We start from the raw sequence: 19,478 nt of genomic DNA on the forward strand, positions 1-19,478 counted from the left end.
TTCCCCCTACCATGCGGCCAGTATCCCCTCTCCTGCAGAAAACTCCATGAACTCTGGCCTTGTGCTGGATAACAGAATTTGACCCTATCTTTCCCCCACTATGTTTAAGTAGCTGATTGAAGAATGTATACGGTGTTACTATAAATGCTGATATTAGCGTCAATGCAGAAAAATAAAATGCCTTTAAATATTTGGGTTTTTTTAAACCAGTTGATTAGTTTTTATCTCTTACTAGTTGACCACATTTCCATGCAAAGGAAAATACACTCCAGTGCTACAGTACCCCGTGACCCCTCTGTCTCTTCCTCTGCCTTCCTAAAGCAGCTACACATGGTGGGCCTGATACTAAAAGATGCTGAGCACCCCATCTGCCTAAAGAATTCATTGGTAGTTTAGGATGCTCAGCAGCTCACAGGATCAGGCTACATACGTATAGTAATTGCATGGAGAAAAGTTAATTACTCACACACCTGCAGTTTAACTGTAAAAAAACCGACTACTTTCATTGCATGTATGTTGTAAAATATTCCTGGTGTTTAGCCTTAGTTAATCCCAGTGAAACACAGCCTACAATATATAGCAGCATTTTCACAAGTAACGAGTGACTGAATAACTCACCAGAGCAATAATATGACTCAGATCATTGATGCAACGTTCAGTCCTGCACAGATGGGACACAGTAACGGCTTTGCAGTGGGAATACTCCCACACTTCTATAGCAATCTATAGTCCAGATCCAAAGTCCACTGAAGTCAATGGAAGAACGTCCGCTGACTCCAATGGATTTTGGATTAGGCCTTCTGAGCAAAAGTGAAGGGTTGCTAGAAGTGAAGAAACCAGAGTGGTTCTGCTGCTGGAGAGTGGAAGCAGGATTTCTGGACTCCACAAGGGAAATGCACATCTCTGCATGCTGGATTCCAGACTCGCATCCCTGCACATTAAGGTGTAGGGGAGGGAGAAGGGAGCAGGAGCAATGGCTTTGTTAGCGACTATGCTGATTCATTAGCAGTCATCCCCCTCCCCAATAGCAGTGGGGGTTTACAATAGCCTCGGGGTTGGTGTAGTTTCTACGTTACTTTGGGGGCCTGGAGGATTCCTTCTCCAGCTACGTAGGCTTTGTACAAGGGGGTTAGGGGCCCAAGGAAATGGATGAAACAGACATAAGTAATGATAGCCTAAATACAGTTAATTATGTGTAGTCAAAGCACTTTGCTATCAACATTAATTTGTTGTATTTGAGACCAAAACAGTCAGAACAGTGACAAGTTTATTCAACGTCATTGCAATGATTGTGACTAAAAATAGAATGGCGTAAGGCTGGAGAATAGAAAGCTCCTTCCCAGGGCTGCCTTTGCAGCTAAGCCCAACTGCATGAAAAGGCAGCTACAAGGCCAGGGTACCGTGTGGCCATGTCAGTAAGCCCACTCTTTGGGGATCTCAACGAACCCAAACTATCTAGGTAGATTCCATGTACCGGCACCTCCTTCAGGTTTGTTTTCCCCACACTTGGTTCATTTCCATCTCTTACCTCCTTCCTTTAGAAATATTCATCTCCCATAAACAAAGAACATGTTATGTATGAAAACCTTGAGCCTCTAACACATCTTTCATCCAGAGCTCTAAGCACTGTCACAAGGTAGGTACCACTATCCCCATGTTATGGGTGAGGACACAGAGGCACTGAAAGATTAATGGCTCAGTCATGTGTTGGGCTATACACGCATTCAGAGGAATAAGGGGGCATAAGGAACCTTTTTGTTTCCCTGATTGGGCTACTTGCATCACCGGAGTCTGTGCAATGGGAGGGAAGCTGGTGCCCAGCTGTTATTTACCTTCCACACTGATGGGCAGAGAGGGTGAGCAGGGGCAGCAAGTTGTATGGGCCCGTGCTCCAGCAAATTCAGGGCCCTGGGGACCCGGCTCCACCAATGTTCGGGGCCGGGTCTCTCTCTCTGCTCCGCCTGCTGACTCAGCGTGCCACTCCTGAGCATCCCTGGACCCTGCCTCACCTGTGCCCTGGGCAGCGGGAGCTGCACGCCCTGAAGCTCCGCACTGCACTCCCTCGCCGGCCGCTGCTGACTAAGGGAGCGGTGCCGGCGGCGGCAGGCTGACTGCTGCGCCTGCAGAGGGGAGGAGAGGAGGAGGCGCAGCAGCATGGCAGCCTCCCCCGCCCCCTGCAGGCGACTCCGAGACCTCCTGGCAGCATCCTGGAGTTGGGGTGTGTCATGCCCGAGGGGGGGCCTCCCCCGGCCGGAGCTCCGGCCGGAGCTCTGCTGCTGCCGGTGGGGAGAGGGCTGGGGGGGGGGGGTCCTCCTCTCTGGCCCCAGCCCCAAGGCAGCCTGCCTGCTGCACCTCAAAGTTTGAACTCTTCATCCCTGGCCCAGCCCCACTCCAGAGCCCGCACCCCCAGCCAGAACCCTCACCCCCTGACCCCAACCCTCTGCCCCAGCCCTGAGCTCCTTCCTGCACCATGTACCCCTCAACCCCTCCCCACACGCAGCCCTTCCCCCCGCACCCAACCCTCTGCCCTAGCCCTGAGCCCCTCCCATACCCCAAACCCCTCATCCCCAGCCCCACCCCAGAGCCTGCACCCCCAGCCAGCGCCCTCACCCCCCCCCCGGCACGCCAACCCTCTGCCCCAGCCCTGAGCCCCCTCCTGCACTGTGAACCCCTCATCCCTGGTCCCATTCTTTGCTTTGGAGTTGGCATTTCTTTCCTTTGTCCTTTATAAGTGATTCTTAGGTGTGCGTTGCTGTGGGTGCTAGACTGTCTGACTTGTAGGCCTTGTCTGCACTGGGGTTATTTTACACCAGCATAGCTGCATTTGTGTAAGCCCCTAGTGTAACAATCCATGCCCAATTAACCCTGATTTGTGCTGGCACAGTTTATCTCAGTATGAAACTCCAGTGTGGACAAGCCCTTAGTACGGTGACAACTCTACTTTATCTAAAAAATTAGCTTTATAAAAACAAACCCTTAAGACCGACAGAAAAATGTTCCCCATGTTATTTTTTTAAATTCCATTGAAAACACTGTTTGCTGGCTCCTGAAGAACACTGCAAAAGAAGGGGCTACATTTTGTTTTAATTTTAGAAAGTATTTGCTTTTGAGGGTTATTGATCCTAGAGTGCTTGGCTGTTTCCGTATTCAAAAGAATATTAATAAAGCTGATATTCTTAGTTAAATAATTTTTTCTTATGATAGTGATATTGTGCAATATAGGGAAACTGTTAAACACTTACTGTTTCCAGTCCATTTTTACATTATTTAAAAAAATACTTATCAGCTTACAAGGCAGGTGTGGCAGGGGGCAGGACATGGACCCATTCTGGGCACCACCAAAAATTATACAAACCTGCTGCCACTGAGGGTGAACAGAGGTAAAGGTGGGCAGAGAGTGGGCAGAGTTTATGCCCTGCCCCCCACGATGCACCAACCAGCACACCTGAGCCAGCACAGAGAGAGAAATAAGCAGCACCAGCAAAGGGCTGGCACAGAGTACTTCCCTCTTGAAGCAAAGGAGAAGCAGGAACCAGATTGTAACTCTCAGAATCACAGTCAGTTTCTGCCCAGGTTCTGGGACAATGGAGCCCTGCCACACACTCCCCTGACTCAGGTTTGATTCTAGCTAGTGTCTTGACCAAGGGCACACAGCAGGTCAACTGGAGGGTTAGGGACAGAACCCAGACCTCTTGTCTCTTGCTCCGCTCATGATGCCCCGCTTAAAGTAAGGCTGGCAAATCTAGACATAGAAAAAGATAATTTCAGTCTTGCAAACGTTTTTATTCTTTGCCCTTTGTGACACACATCCCTCAGCTCCTTATACTGGTTACGATGCTAGGCCATTCAGTCACAATACAAAGGAATTCAGATTAAGTTTCTGGATTGTTTACAGTAACGAGACATTTTATCATAAAACAAAGCTATTTTACTTTAAAAACAAAACAAACAATCTGTTCTACTTACTGTACCATTTGATAAACTCTATGGAATCAAACTTGCCTTTACAAGAAAACTGCAAAGATCTGGTATATGTTTGAAGAGAATATAGCATTCAGATATGCCTGCCACTATTTTAGCATCTCCATTTAGTAAACAGGGCTGGTTTGCTACTATGTGGTTCTTGCTTCTTTGGAGGCTGATCCTGCCCAATGCTGTGAGGGATCTTTCCTCAAATCCCTTTGACCTCACACCCTCCACCAGACACAGCTCTTGTGCTTAAGGCTACAAGCAGGGTGGTGTACGGCTGATGTAGCCAGCCCTATGCCACTCAAGGCTTCCCCTTACATTAAGGAAATCCTCAGCTAGCTACTTAGGCCAGCTTTAAATCTGCTTTGCATTTCTGGCGTAGTTCAAAGCAAATTTAGTGAAGGCCAGAATCTGGCCCCATATTCAAACAATTCACCCTTTGACTTGATTGAAAGTTTTGCCTTGAGTAGAGACAAATGGCCCATCCTGCAGTCCTACTGAGGTCAAGGAGATTACTTGTGAGAATAAGGGTTACGTGTGAGTAAAGCCAATGGGATCTGGCCAAATAATATTTATGGCAACTAATTATCTTTATAGTGACCTACTCTTCTTTGGAATTGTGTAGTTTGAATATCTCTGTATTACATTGCAGTTTTCATTTAAGAAGTATAGGGCTGGACTTCTCAATGAGATGAGAAGTTAAATTACTGTTTACATTACCTTTTGTTTTCAATACAATAGCCAGTGTGTAAAACACTTTCCAGAAGCCCAGCACCCTAGTCACAGGTTTCAAACAAACATTTTACCTTAATATATATTTATAGCTGGATTGTGTGTGTGTACATATATATGTATTCATTCATAAGCATACACAGTCCATCATATCAACCTGTATTCTAAGATGAAATCAAAAACCTTTGCATTCAATTATTTTAAAAAGGATTGACCGTCCTTCACAATACTTGTCCAATATGTGGGGAAACAAGCACTAAACAGCCCATTAATTTCAGATTAAACTGGACAACACACATGAAACAGCATGAGAAAATTACAGACTAAAATAATCTGGTCCTTTACAGGTACAATATCTTGTATACACCATTCTGGTGTGTAGAATATTCATGTTACACCATTCCATAATATTGTGATTTTTAACAATTTTTTTCCCCAATAAGAGGAAAACTATGCTACTGGATGGTTGACAGAATTAGGTCACAACTGAATGCATTTTAGACATAATTGTACCATACATAAACTGTTGCATCACAGATGGAATATAAAAATATATACCACTGGATATTCAATCACAGGAACAGTATATTTTTGGAAATCACTGCACTACCAGTGCAAGTTATTAATTTCTTTGTCATGGATGGGGAAAAAAGCATTAAAATCACTTAATTGTCAGATACAATAACTCTTTTTCCTTGGAGTCAGATGAACATCCTTGGATAACTGACATGAATCCCACCTTGATTCCAATGAGTGTTCATGCTCAGAATGCTGTGTATTTAACGTGTGTATTAGCAGCATCCTTAGCCACCATTCCCATGGATGGTGATCCTCGCCCTTCACTCTTCAGTACAAAATAGTCATTGAGAAGCTTTGCTCCTTGTGAAATAGCAGTTTGTGATGAACCAATTTCACTAAGCAGCATCTCCCATCAGATGCCGATAGTTCTTTGACTTTGCCTCCACATGTAATAATTTTTTGCTTGGTTTTTTTTACAGCCACAGACTGGGATACACGGAGAAGCAGAAGATAAGCATAGTTTACTCAGCCTAGTCTCCATGGTACTCCAGAGCCGCAGTTGGCCATTATTCTTACTGTATATGTCTTTCATATACTGTATTACTGCTCAGGTTCAAAGCTTTCCTCTCCTTGCTATTCTTTTTACCAAGCATCACTGTAGGCTGACTTGTCCTTGCTCTCCATCCTTTGTTGTTCCCAGTCTTTAATGATGATTTTTGAGTTAAGAGCTCACTAAAGTGTAGATCATGCTGAATGCAAAAGAGAAAGAGCCAATATGAAAGCGTCCCTTTGAAGTATGCAGAGCACTTTGATTTTTATAACCTTTACCCTCTGTTCCTAATTTTTGACTCTAATGGCCTATGCCTTCCTTTGCCATACTGGCTCACGTTCCTTCCATCTCTCTATAGCAACTGAATTACGGTGGATTCAAGATTAGTATCAGAAATCACTCAAGATGCTATGAACTCATTAGCCATTTTCCATACAAGTTGTGTATGAGCTTAATAATGGACAATGTCTGAGCCTGAAAAGTGAAGAAAATAAAACGACTCCAGTATTGTGTTTGATCTTTGAAATTTCTGCCAGCCATTCCCAGAAGGGAAAGCAGGGTTTCCACTGAAATGGTGTTGTTTCATTTCTTAAGAGAAAAAATCTTCATGCAATGGAGGAAACATCAAAAATAAAGAGATCAGTTGGATAGGATACATATATCTTAAGTGTAACTCTGTATAACTATGAAATCATATTATACTACCACAGACCTGCTTCATTGTATCTCCATCTCTGATAATATAGGTAGGGGTGGCATAGGTGATTCTGTAATTTACACTAAATTGCTTAGGGCCAGATTGCAATGGTAAGTTTCTGGCCATGTTTTAGGATGACAGAAATGAGCGCTTCAGAAGGGGCTGAGCCCCGCAGGGAATTCTGAAAACACTGTAACTAGCTGATACTAGTCTGCTGGCCAGTACAAAAGGGTGAAGGAAAAGGTACTATGGCTCTGCCTTCTCCAAACAGACCAAGGAAGGGATGGATGAAGTTAGCACTGCCAGGAGAGCTAACAAAGCATAATCCCTGTCCTTCCCACTCAGCAGTATCTGACTCATGCCAAGGGGAGCAGATGGGTAAGAGGGGGCGGGACCCTTGTGCCTTCTCACACAGATTTGGCCAGACATAATTTTGCTCTTAGTTATTACTTTTTAATTTAACTGCCACAAATTTTAACATGCAGCCTGCAGCATTTAGACCTCAGGATAATGCTGTAATTGACAAGTGAGCAGATATTACATTATCACTATTGCTAATCAGGAAGGGACATTCAGCCTCCCACAGCAATGTATTGATTGAACAAGCCCCACTTTACAAAGCATTATGCAACACAAAGGTGCTTGGAGATGGGGTACCGGACGTGATCCCAGCTATGAGAGGAGTAGAGGGAAAACTAAAATGAAATAACTTCATTTAAAATTAAAAGCATGAATTTGTGTTGTCAAGCTGCTTTAGTGTAATTACATGGCTCCTACCAGCAAAAGTGCAAGGATCATGCAGGTGTCTCCTTAACTAGACATGATCCCTGCATATTCCTTGCATCAGCCATTTGCATTTCTGCCCTTAGTAAATGTGACAGTGTAAGGGGGAGGAGTGGGGTGGAGCTGTCCATGGACCTGGAGACTTTCCTTGACCTACAGTGACATTCAGATGAGGCCTTATCTATCTTTATAATGCAAGGTAGGCTGGCTCAGGATAGGCCACAGGAGAGGTACTGCCAAGCGCACCTTACTGCTGCAGACCAAAGCATGCACCTGCAGCCATGGAGCGCCCTTTCTAGTGCTCTTTTAAGTGTTAGGTAAGAATCAACTCGCAAAGCATAGGGCAGGATTTGACCCTAATATTATATCTTATTAACAGATGATGTAACTTATTTGCTATGATATCAATATAGAGTGACATCCATCTAAACAGACTATCCAAAGGACCAAAAAAAAATTAGTTTCCTAGCAGAGATAGCTGTTTGACTGAAGGTTGAATGAAACTGTATTGGAAACCTTGAGGATGCATTGGGGCCCAATTCAGGAAAGCACGTAAGTACATGCTTCACTTTAAGTCCTATGACCTCAATGGGTCTTAAACGCATGCTTAAGTGCTGTTCTGAACAGGGATCTTGTCCTGAATCAGGGACTGAAATGGTTACTCCAGAAAAAGGGAATGAGGTTGTCTGTTCTTGTTGGTCTGTAGCGGAAGCTTAATTTTTACATAAAAAACAGCTCTGTACCACTTCCACATGGGAATGATCAAGCTTACCAGTAAAGATAGTAGAAGAAGGAAAGAAGATAGAAAGCTAGTTTACACCATGCTTCTTTCTGACAGTAACTCAAGGTGTCTGCATTCATGACTGCAGGTGGATCATATGCGAGCTCTGAACTATCCGCTGGGCAATGGAAATACCTGAAAGAGCAAGAGAAAACATCTGGAGCGACACTAATATTCTCAAACAAATTTTTACAGGTTGCAGGTCCTCATGTCCCAGATCACTAGCCAGAGTCAGGAAGAAATCCCATCTCCTCCCATGATATAGCAATCCACAGTAAGGTTCAGTGTGGAGGTTTTAGATCTTCCTCTGAAGCATATGGCATTGGCCATTGTTGAAATCTGATACTAATCTAAATAGATTACTCATATATCCCTGTAGCAATTAATTCTTGTGGACTTCCTATATTCGATTAACTGTTTAGAATAATACATTCCATCCTCCTTATGTGACTGTGACTTACTCTCTAATACTAATATGTTATGAGTGGCAGTGTTGTCTAGTGGTCAGAACAGGTAATCAAGATTCCTGAATGCTAATAGCAGCTACGTCATTGACTAACTGCATGACAACAGGTAATTCTCTCTGAACCAATAAGCACTTCAGTTTATCCATCTGTAAAAAGAATATAATAATACTTGCATACCTCATATATAGGACCCTACCAAATTCACAGCCATGAAAAACGCGTCATGGATCGTGAAATCTGGCCTCCCTCCATGAAATCTGGTCTTTTGCGTGTTTTTACCCAATTACTAAACAGTTTTCACAGGGGAAACCAGCATTTCTCAAATTGGGGTTCCTGACCCAAAATGGAGTTGCAGGGGGTCGCAGTATTGCCACCCTTACTCCTGCGCTGCCTTCAGAGCTGGGTGGACGGAAAGTGGCAGCTGTGAGCCGGGCACCCCGCTCTGAAGGCAGCGCCCCGCCAGCAGCAGTGTAGAAGTAAGGGTGACAATACCTTGCTATGCCACCCTTACTTCTGTACTGCTGCCTGCAGAGCTGGGTGGCCGGAAAGTGGCAGCTGATGATTGAGGACCCAACTCTGAAGGCAGCAGCGCAGAAGTAAGGGTGGCAAAACCATACCATGCCATCCTTACTTCTATGCTGCTGCTGCTGGCAGCTGCTCTGCCTTCATTGCTGGGCTCCCGGCCAGCAGTGGCCGCTCTCCAGCTGCTCAGCTCTGAAGGCAGCACCGTCACCAGCAACAGCACAGAAGTAAGGGTAGCAGTACCCCGCCCCCCACCCCCACAATAACCTTGTGACCCCCCTCACAACTCCTTTTTGGGTCGGGACCCTTACAATTACAGCACCGTGCAATTTCAGATTTAAATAGCTGATATAATGAAATTTACTATTTTAAAAATCCTATGACCATGAAATTGACCAACATGGAACTTGAATTTGGTAGGGCCCTACTCATATGGGCTGTATTATATGGCTTAGTTGCATTGTTATATGGCTGAAAAATTTGCCACCAGCATAATTTTTTAATGGAAAATGACTTTTCTGCACAAGGGAAATTTCCATATTTGTTGAAAATGTTTGGGTTTATAACGAAAGCTCAAAAAAAAAAGAAGAAAAATGTTGAAGAAAATACATTGATTTTGTCTAAATTATTTTGTGGGGAAAAATAATTTCCTGATCAATTCTAGTTAAATGCTTTGAGATCCTTAGATGAAGTATTATTATTACTGTTAAAAATACAGGATAGTAACTGATTATATTTACATGTTTATTTAAAAATCCACCCATCCTTTCTTTTAAAGGATGCAGAGCCAGCACATAGCCAACCTGTGGAACCAGATGTTTAACTTCTCATTAATGATAACCATGTCCTCTCTCCCTCCTTCCCTTCTAGCATTTGTCACACTCACTCATCTTTATATAGACTGCAGATTCTTTAAAAGGGGCCATAGGTGAAATTCTGGCTGCATTGACTTCACTGGGGCTATGATTTCACCCCACATCTTCCTGTGTCTTTGTACAGCACTTGGCATAATGGACCCTGATCCTTACTAGAGGCATAATAATAAGAGTAATAGCATACATACACAGACATCTCTGCAGATAAAGATCGACTATATTCCCCCCAAAGCATGACTATAAACACTCGCCATCCACAAACACCATTTTTGCCTTGCACATTAAATATAATTTTCACACTTGCCAGACACCTGTTCTTGTGACACTTGAGGTGTTCCCCTCTGCGAAAATTGTGTTGGAAATACTATTAGCTTTCATGTGTTCAGCCCCACCAGAGAGAAAGCACATTCACAACTCCATCAAGCTTTTTGAGAATTAGATTGTCACTCTAAACTCAGAATAATACACTGTGCCATTCCACTTGTAATTACTACTGAGCTTTTGTAGCAAATACTACGAGAGAGCTACCACTCTTTAGTTCGAAACCAAGATACTCCTAATTATCTTCTTCACTATAACACTGCTCTTTGCACTGCTACACAGCAGTGGGTTTCTGCTACATTCTTTAGCCCTCCTGATATAAAGAGTCCCTGACAAGATAAAAATTATGTACGTCTTTTTAAATTTTTATGGGAACGTAGTGCTACTGAAAGGTGCTATACTGACAGCACTGGGAATTAAAGTCCCTTATTTATCCTAAGGACACATGGAAGGCTGATTCTTTGCTAGGGTGAATTGGGGGCTTAGCTACCAGGGGGCTGGCTGCAGTTCCCTGATCCTACATTGTCTGGCTCTAGCATAAATTAGAGCTGCTGAAGAGAAGCTTTACCTTAAGCAACTAATTCTTAATGTCCCTCAGTGACCTTAACCAGTGGAAGATCAGGCATAGAGCAGCTCCACGCCACCACGTCCCACTCCTGCAATGCCCCCTCCCTCCCACTGTGATGGGATGGGGGAGGCTGCCTCTGCCAGTTTTACACTAATGGAAAACTTGTCTGCAGACAGCAACAGCCAGCATCCAGCCACTCTGCAGAGCAGCACAAAGTGGCTGGAGAAGATCAGAGAATCTGGCCACAAGTAGGGTTGCCAACTCTCCCATTTTGGCTGGGAGTCTCCTGAATCGGGCTTGATCTCCTGGAGGCTACTGAAGCCAATCCAGGAGATTTTAGGCCACTAAAAGTCTGGTGGTGCAGCAGGGCTAAGGCAGGCTCCCTGGCTCTGCGCTGCTCCCGGAAGTAGCCAGCATGTCCCCATGGCTCCTAGGTGGAGGTGCAGCCAGGGTGTCTCCGCGCGCTGCCGCCACCCTGAGCGCTGACTCTGCAGCTCCCATTGGCCAGGAACGGGAAATCGTGGCCAATGGAACCTGCAGGGGAGGTGCCTACAGGCAGGGGCAGCATGCAGAGCCACCTGGCACCCCCTCCTGCACCTCAACCCCCTGCCCTAGCATCAGCCTGGAGCTCCCTCCCACACCCAAACTCCCTCCCAGAGCCTGCACCCCAACCCCCTGCCCCAGCCCGGTGAAAGTGAGTGAGGGTGGGGGAGAGTGAGCGATGGAGAGAGGGGGGCTGGAGTGAGCAGGGGAAGTGGCCTCCAAGAAGGGGCAGAGCATGGGGTGGGGCCTTGGGGAAGGGGTGGGGAAAGGGTGTTTGGGTTTGTGCAATTAGACAGTTGGCAACCCTAACCACAAGTACAGATAGTGAAAGTGAAAACATCCCTCAGACTCCCCCCATCAATGATCCACAACCCTGATGGAAGGGTTGAGAGGGTAGTTTCATCTCCACACCCGAATTCAATCCCTCTAGATAGCAGGCTCTTTCGGGCCAGGACAGCCCTGTGTCTGTATAGTGCCTAGTGCAATGGTTAGTTTCACTTTCATATTCTAGTCATTTCCTGGTTCTCATGCACAACTATGCTGCTGTAGTATTTGTGTTCCAACACTGTGTAGGAATAGTTAATTAACTTAATCTAAGATTTTATTTTTTTATTTTATTTTCCTTTCCCCCCCCAAAAAAATGTCATTAAAATATTTCTTTTAATATTCAGGTTTGTAGAAACTTTAAAATCCATGCCATCCTCTTCACTGGAACCTGAATGTCTCATGTTTTCCTCTTTCTCCAGACTGACTGTTAAAGTTTGAGGCCCTTTCATCTTAAAAGTATGAACCCACAGCAGAACTGAGTTTCATCCACCTGTGCAACTAATGGTACAGAAAGGGAGATTGGAGAAAGAAATCCATCCTTCGTGTTACTGCCGTGTTTTCATTATCTGGTGCCATATACATGCATGTTGATTGGGCAAATGAGGGTGACAATAGTCCAGTACACAGAAGACAGCCTTACCTCCAAAAGTGATAAAAAACCAGAGGAACATTCAGCCCCAGGGTTAGCCATTCCTGAGCACACAAGAACATGATGCAGAAAAGGCTATGGATAGAATACTCAGGCAGCACGAGCTGAAGAAAAGAAAAGGCAGAAGAGAACAGGTCTATCAGAAAAGCATCTCTGTGATTTTTATAGTTTAAAACAGCTTTTCAGTAGACTAAGCATATCTGCAAGTCTGATGGGTCTATGTGCCCCCAAGTGCATCTTAACTGAGAGGCAATATGGTCTAAAGAAATGAGCACAGGATTGAATGCTGAGTTCTAATCTTGACTCCACTCCAATGACTTATTGAGAGACCCTGGATAAGTCACTTATCCTCTTCTTGCTTCAGTTTCCCCTGTCTGCCAAATGGGGATTATAATATTTGCCTATCTCACTGGGGTGTTCTGAGAATAAATGAGTGAATGGTTACAAAGAGCTATTCCAAGGCTAAGTATTATAACTGAGCCATTTGAAAAGAAAAGTGGAGATCTAGTACTGAAGTTTCACTTTTGTTTGGGATTTAAAGTGCCCTTGAAAAAAAACCAGAAGATTGTTTTCAACTATTTCGATTTTCTATAACAGGATTAAATCACTGGGAGACTCATGTAGATATTAGAGAGCAGTTTAGGCCAAACTCTTGTGAGAAAGGAACCTTGAAAAGCCTCTCCCTAGTAACAACATGGCTCCAAGTGTCAGGGCTCTTTGGATCCAAGAAGTGGGTCATTTCTCAGAGAGAGAAACTGGGTGGACATTAGAAACGCTCCTACCATCAACGCTGGTGGAACTGAATAGGTAGCAACAGGGAAATAAAATTTTAAGGAAGAAAGGCTCCTGTAGACAAGACTATAGAGCCCTGTCACTATCTCTACTGCTTTTCCCCTTTCTTAGTTGGTCTTTTTCTCTCATTTTCTCAGGTGCTCTTTTTTACAACCATAAAGATTCATTTGCCGACAGCAATCATTTCTCACCAGGCAGAAACCTTTGTAGGCATCTTGGCTTCATCTCTTGCAGTGTCTTGGAGCCCCCACAGCTAAGGTCAGGCTGCCCCACAAAAGGCATCTGGAGTTTGGTTGGTACTAGTTCAGCTGCCACAGGGACCCCTCTTTGGAGCTCTATCATGGTACTGTAATGGAGCCCAACCTTTCCCTTTTTTCGGAATCTTTTCATCTCGCAGTCACAGAACTTTTATTTATCTTTGGAACTTTTAACACATGTAGAGACATCTTATCCTGTGCCAGTAGCTTCAGTTCTAGTACCCTCAAAGCTCTATCTCCTCGGCCAGTGATTCTTAAACTTTAGTATTGGCAACCCCTTTCACACAGCAAACCTATGGGTGCGACCCCCCCCCCCCCTTATAAATTAAAAACACACTTTTTTATATTTAACATTATTATAAATGCTGGAGGTAACGCAGGGTTTGGAGGTGGAGGCTGACAGCAAGCGACCTGCCATATAATAACCTTGAGACCCCCTGAGGGGTCACAACCCCCAGTTTGAGAACCCCTGTCCTAGGCAGATGACAAATCATGGCCCAACTATACAGTTTGATTCCAGACTCAGGTAATTTATCACTGCTGCTTTTTTCCCCTTCTTCAGAATTTGATTTATAGTATAACACTAACCTTTCTAGCAAGGGAGATTCATCACAGTCACAAATTGTAGATACAAAGTGCTTAATCGTGGACATATATCTGGCTAAGCACCCCAGCATTGAAAGTGGATTACTTAGCAATCCATTCCCATATACCTGTTCTTAATAGCCTTTTTATGGTTTTAGTCTTTTAAGTGATCCACTATCGGTAAAATGTACAAAACTGGTAAATCTGGAGGGAAACTGACCTCACTGACTTCTATGAGGCTACATGGGCATAAGGCAGGGCAGGATTTGGCCACTGGAGACCAAAGTCCTCTGTTTATACAGGGATCAGGATTGCCAGGGCCAGTAGCAGGGCAAGCTCCCCCCAACACTTCTCGGAGAATGTGTCTGTGAAGAATGTGGGAGACATCTGTATTATTTGGGCCTCTCCTTTTGTCCCTGCAGGCCCATGAACATGATACAGTTCTGTGGTGACCTAGAATCCTACTTTCAACATCTCCGACTCAAGGAATATTTCCAACACACCTCTGAACAACATACTAGCCCACAGAATCCTTCCTACCAGCACTACGAAAAGAAGGATTCTGCATGGACTCCTCCTGAAGGTTGAAACAGACTGGACTTCTACATAGATTGCTTCCGTTGACGTGCAAGGGCTGAAATTGTGGAAAAGCAGCATCACTTGCCCCATAACCTCAGCCGTGCAGAACACAAAGCCATCAACAGCCTGAGGAACAACTCTGACATCATAATCAAAAAGGCTAACAAAGGAGGTGCTGTCGTCATCATGGATAAGTTGGAATATGAACAAGAGGCTGCTAGGCAGGTCTCTAACTCCACATTCTACAGGCCATTACTCTCTGATCCCACTGAGGGTTACCAAAAGAAACTACACCATCTACTCAAGAAACTCCCTGAAAAAGCACAGGAACAGATCTGTACGGACACATGCCTAGAACCCCGACCAGGGGTATTCTATTTGCTACCCAAGATCCATAAACCTGGAAATCCTGGACGCCCCATCATCTCAGGCATTGGCACCCTAACAGTAGGATTGTCTGGCTATGTGGACTCTCTCCTCAGGCCCTACGCTACCAGCACTCCCAGCTATCTTCGAAATTTGTTAGTCTCTAAGGTGCCACAAGTACTCCTCGTTCTTTTTGCGGATACAGACTAACATAGCTGCTACTCTGCAACCAATGAATATTATGTGTGCCTCTGCATATTTAATTGTCGTTATGCTGTTTGCTACCCAGTTTCAAAAGGTTAACTACTGAAGGAGCTCACCCTCAGCCTGGCAGACAATGGCTGAAGATAACCCACTGACTAGTACTTAAATACAGGTGTCAATTCCTTTGAACTTTTACCTCCAAGGTGCTCTGGTCAATAGGCTGGCTGGTAACTCTGGGGTGGGGGAGGGAAGAGGAAGAACTCCAACTGGGGGAAATGAAACAAAGAATTGTGGAGGGGTTAAAAACCTCAGTCCTGAAGTTGAGAGGGACACAGAAGGAGACGGTGAGTGCTGGGGAGCAGACTGACCTTCATTCCCTGAGGCTGAGGAGTCTTGGATAAGTTAGACGTAACCTTTAGGTAAGACAAAGGCATGTAGGCTGCGTGTTGTTTTAACCCTTTTCTCCAAATGCTGCATTCCTTTAGATGTATATCAAGAATATTTTGTTTTGAAGAAGCTGACCTGAGTCACTGGGTCCCCTACTGGTCACAGCTCCCAAAGGGGATCCATGTAGGCAGCCAAACATAGTCAGGCCTGCAGACTAATCATCTTTGGTACATAGGATGCTATAGCCTGGAGACGGCAAGTCAGGGAACTCCGCCCTGAGAGAAGTGAAAGTGCAGGACCTGTCACTTCACAGGGTGTCCAGAGAGAAACGGAGAGAGAGGTCAAAGGTACAGCTGGTCCTGAACCATAACAGTGCCCAGGGATGCTGGAACAATTTGTGGTACTGAGAGTCATTGAACCAAACTGTAAACCCTGTATATAATGGAAATCACTTCAAGGTGGGGGCGGGGAAGGGGGCGCGGCAGGACTCCCAGACCCCTAGTTCCAGCACCTATGACTATGCCTTAGCTCTAAGCTGGAGGAATCATCCTAGGGCCTGAGCCAATGCCCAATGAATTTAATGTAAACTTTCAATTGACTTCAGTGGGCACTGGATTGGGCTCCTAGAAAGGAAAAGGTTGGTTCAAAATCCAGGCCCACTCAGTCCTTGCCATCTCTGCCAAGACAGTCCATTCTGGTGGTAGTTTTTCTGATGTGGGTGACCTGTTCATTAGGAATTAGGCTGAGAGCACTAACTCATTTCATACAGACCACACAGCAGCTGTCAGAAGGTACCCACTTTAGGATACATCTGATCTACTCTTAATTTGAACCGGTGACCTAGAAAAGGAAGCCTCCAAATTCCATTACTAATTGGTCTTGAATAATGTAGTCCCTGAGTGAATGGTGTTTCAGTGTTTCTTTCTCAAATCATGGTGACTGTTATATAGACCAGACACCACAATATGCAATTCTAGGAAAATTCAAGGTACCAAGATGATAGATTTAGCGACAGTAGCCCTGGAACATTCCAACAGCCAAATTCTGCACTCAGTCACATGTATGTAACCCCACAGGGTTGTAGATAAAATTTAGTCTCAAGTGATGACCGCTGGACACAGCTTTGGCATCTTTTGAGATAGGTACTAGGATATGGGACTGGAGGAGAAAACTGTCAAAGTAAAGCAACTGGTAAGACACTGCTGCTGTTGGGCTGCTCTGGGCCCTGCTGCTTGATGAACAGCGGTGGTGATGTAGTAGCCCAGGAATGCTGCCTGCTGACATTCACCAGAGGGAAGACCTTGAAGGGAAATCTGAGAAGAAGATCAACAGCTTGCAGGACCAAAGTTCAGGAGCAGAAACACAGGTTGGTACAATGCATGGAAGCAGAGGTAAGGAAAATGCATTATATCCTACTGTTATTTAAGTAGTTTAGGGTAAGTTTGTGTTTTGGTCTATTGAATATAATTTGTTTACTTTATGAAAAAGATGCTAATCCCTTAATCAAAACCCATCATTTGTACCAGGTGCCCTTACAACAATTACAATGTACAATTTAATATAGACAGAAAAAAAATTGCTCATCTCATCATAAATACCTAATCTCCCAGTGCACCAGACAATGAATACACACACACACACACACACGTACGTACGTACGTACGTACTCTCCTCCTCAGAATTCTAAGAGAAAATAGAACCTTGCAGCAACTCCAGGAGTTTACAGATCTGGGCTCTGCTGGACTATGGCACAGGAAGGTGACTTTCAGAGTCAGTCTCCCTTACAGACAACACCCTCATTTTCCTCGCAACTTGAACTCCCCCACGGATCAAAATTGCAGCAGTTGAGCTATCTCAGAGCTGAGGCAGTGTCTCAGGTACTTCAATCCCAAACCATTGGGCTTCTTGTTTTTTGTATATATGTTGTTGTTGTTCTGTTTACAAAACATCCCTGGCTTTTTATATAGTTATTTGCCCTTTTGTCATTATTCTATTGCATTGGAATTGATCTTTCTTGTATGTGACCACACTTATAGCACATTACATCATTTTCATGGGAAATGAATATTCTAACTTGGTCCACTGTTGAATAATGCCATGTTTGAACAGACACAGAAGACAGATTATAGTAGTTACAACTGGAAAAGTGTAGTGGTGGCGGAATAAATATTACAAAACCTTCCTTGTTACTAATGGATCCTGCACCTATTTGGAAAATCACCTGTCACAGCCAAGTCAGACCGTTCAACCAGTTATTGCTAAGTCACTCACTTAAGTGCTAAGAATCTGATACTACTTAGAAGCCCTTAGCTCACAGCTAATGCCCCCAAATATCCCAGAGCAACAGGAAACCCCACAATTTTTCCACTTCTCGAGGAGGACCCACTCCATCCCTGTGAAAGTCTCCCCCTCTCCACATTATTACTTGTCTTACACCTCCAATTTCAAAAGCCCTTCATACCAGGCACCATTCCTTCTTTCAGAGAATGGCCAGATGGGATTCCCTTCCAAGCCCATCCACGCCATTCTTTATCCAGCTGTTAAGTGACATAAACTTTCCTGCTCCCTCTAGAGGCTGAGCCTGCATCCTGAGGAATAAAAGGGGAAAGGACATTGAACTGGAAGCTAGGTCTCCTTCATGTGACACAAAATTGTTCACTAGCCAAGTGGAAACAAGTCTGTTTACGTTAAGAATAGATCAGTCCCTTTCCATCCACATAGCAGCAACAAGCAACTGCAAATGATGCATATGCATAAAATCTGTCAAAGACCCAAATCTGGGCCTGATGTAATAGGGTGCAACTCCATCAGTGATGCTGCATCAGTTTATACCAAGTCTGTGTTTGGCCTAGAGACTCTTTTTTCTTCCACCCACTGTAACTTCAACTCTTTTTATCCTCCACGCTGCAGGAACAGTCCGTGGATGGACAACATCCAGGTCATAGAATCATAGAATGTCAGGGTTGGAAGGGACCTCAGGAGGTCATCTAGTCCAACCCCCTGCTCAAAGCAGGGCCAATCCCCAACTAAATCATCCCAGCCAGGGCTTTGTCAAGCCTGACCTTAAAAACCTCTAAGGAAGGAGATTCCACCACCTCCCTAGGTAACCCATTCCAGTGCTAAAGGTCCCCCGAATCCATCTCCTTTGGGAGTCTGGAGATGTCTGAAGCACCTCCCTGATGAGGTCTGTGCTGAGAAGTTTGCAATTTTTTCCACATGATCACTTACTAAAGCTGAGTGGTGGAATTTGTCTGCATTCATGCCAGTGGAAGAAGGGAGGGGGAGCGGAATCCATGGTTTTCAGAGCAGAGAGTTAATTTAATTTCACTTTAGAGTCCATCTTAATAGAGCTCACCCAGTGCGAGCAAGGTTTATTGAGAAATATCAGCTGCCAGATTAAAGCCTTTGTGAGAATAATAACAAGTGATCACCCTATTTGACAGCTATTAAATTGTGCTAATTGCAAGCTGTAGACCAAGCTGGAAGAATTCAGTGCAAACTAGTGTAAGAAAATGAACTGGATTATACAGAAAAATAGTGGCACTTTGGAATTGTGTGCGTTGCTCTGGAACGGGCACACATCCGGAATGCATACACTGTAAATGTTTGCTCCCTTTGTCACAGGCACTGAGATGCTTGGTGAACTGTGTATAAACACACCACATTCTATACACATATTACGTTTTAGCATTTTCAACGGTCTCAAATATTTTATTCAAGTGCAAGTTCCCCTCTTGTCACACCCACACCTGTCTGGGTGTCTCTCCAACCCACTTTAAATGACGCAAGTGTAGGGTGACCATATGTCCTGTTTTGGCCAGGACAGTCCCTTTTTTAAGCCCTGTCCCGGGCATCCCAACATTTTTGGCAAAACTGGGCGTTTGTCCCATTTGATCTTGTCGACTGATCATCAGTTGGCAAAAGCAAACTGACAAATGCATGGTTTTGCCAAAAAAGTGGGATGCGACCTCTTGGGGCCATGGAGGAATGTGCAGGGGAGCAAGT

At 44.5% G+C, this 19,478-nt stretch overlaps 1 protein-coding gene across 1 annotated transcript in view; it reads right to left on the bottom strand.

Moving 5' to 3' along the window:
- Positions 1–3,774: 3,774 nt before the first annotated feature.
- The window catches only part of CNIH3 (cornichon family AMPA receptor auxiliary protein 3), a 93,642-nt gene continuing 77,938 nt past the window's right edge, over positions 3,775–19,478 (bottom strand). Inside the window, exons 5-7 of the mRNA XM_007071714.4 lie at positions 12,295–12,407; positions 8,023–8,166; positions 3,775–5,969 (exon numbers count right to left, since the gene is read on the bottom strand). Of these exons, the coding sequence (XP_007071776.1) occupies positions 5,942–5,969; positions 8,023–8,166; positions 12,295–12,407 (285 nt within the window). The 3' untranslated portion in view covers positions 3,775–5,941. The remainder of the gene's footprint in view (positions 5,970–8,022; positions 8,167–12,294; positions 12,408–19,478) is intronic.

This window comes from Chelonia mydas, chromosome 3 (assembly GCF_015237465.2).
Source record: "Chelonia mydas isolate rCheMyd1 chromosome 3, rCheMyd1.pri.v2, whole genome shotgun sequence".
In the NCBI taxonomy this organism is placed as follows: Eukaryota; Metazoa; Chordata; order Testudines; family Cheloniidae; genus Chelonia; species Chelonia mydas.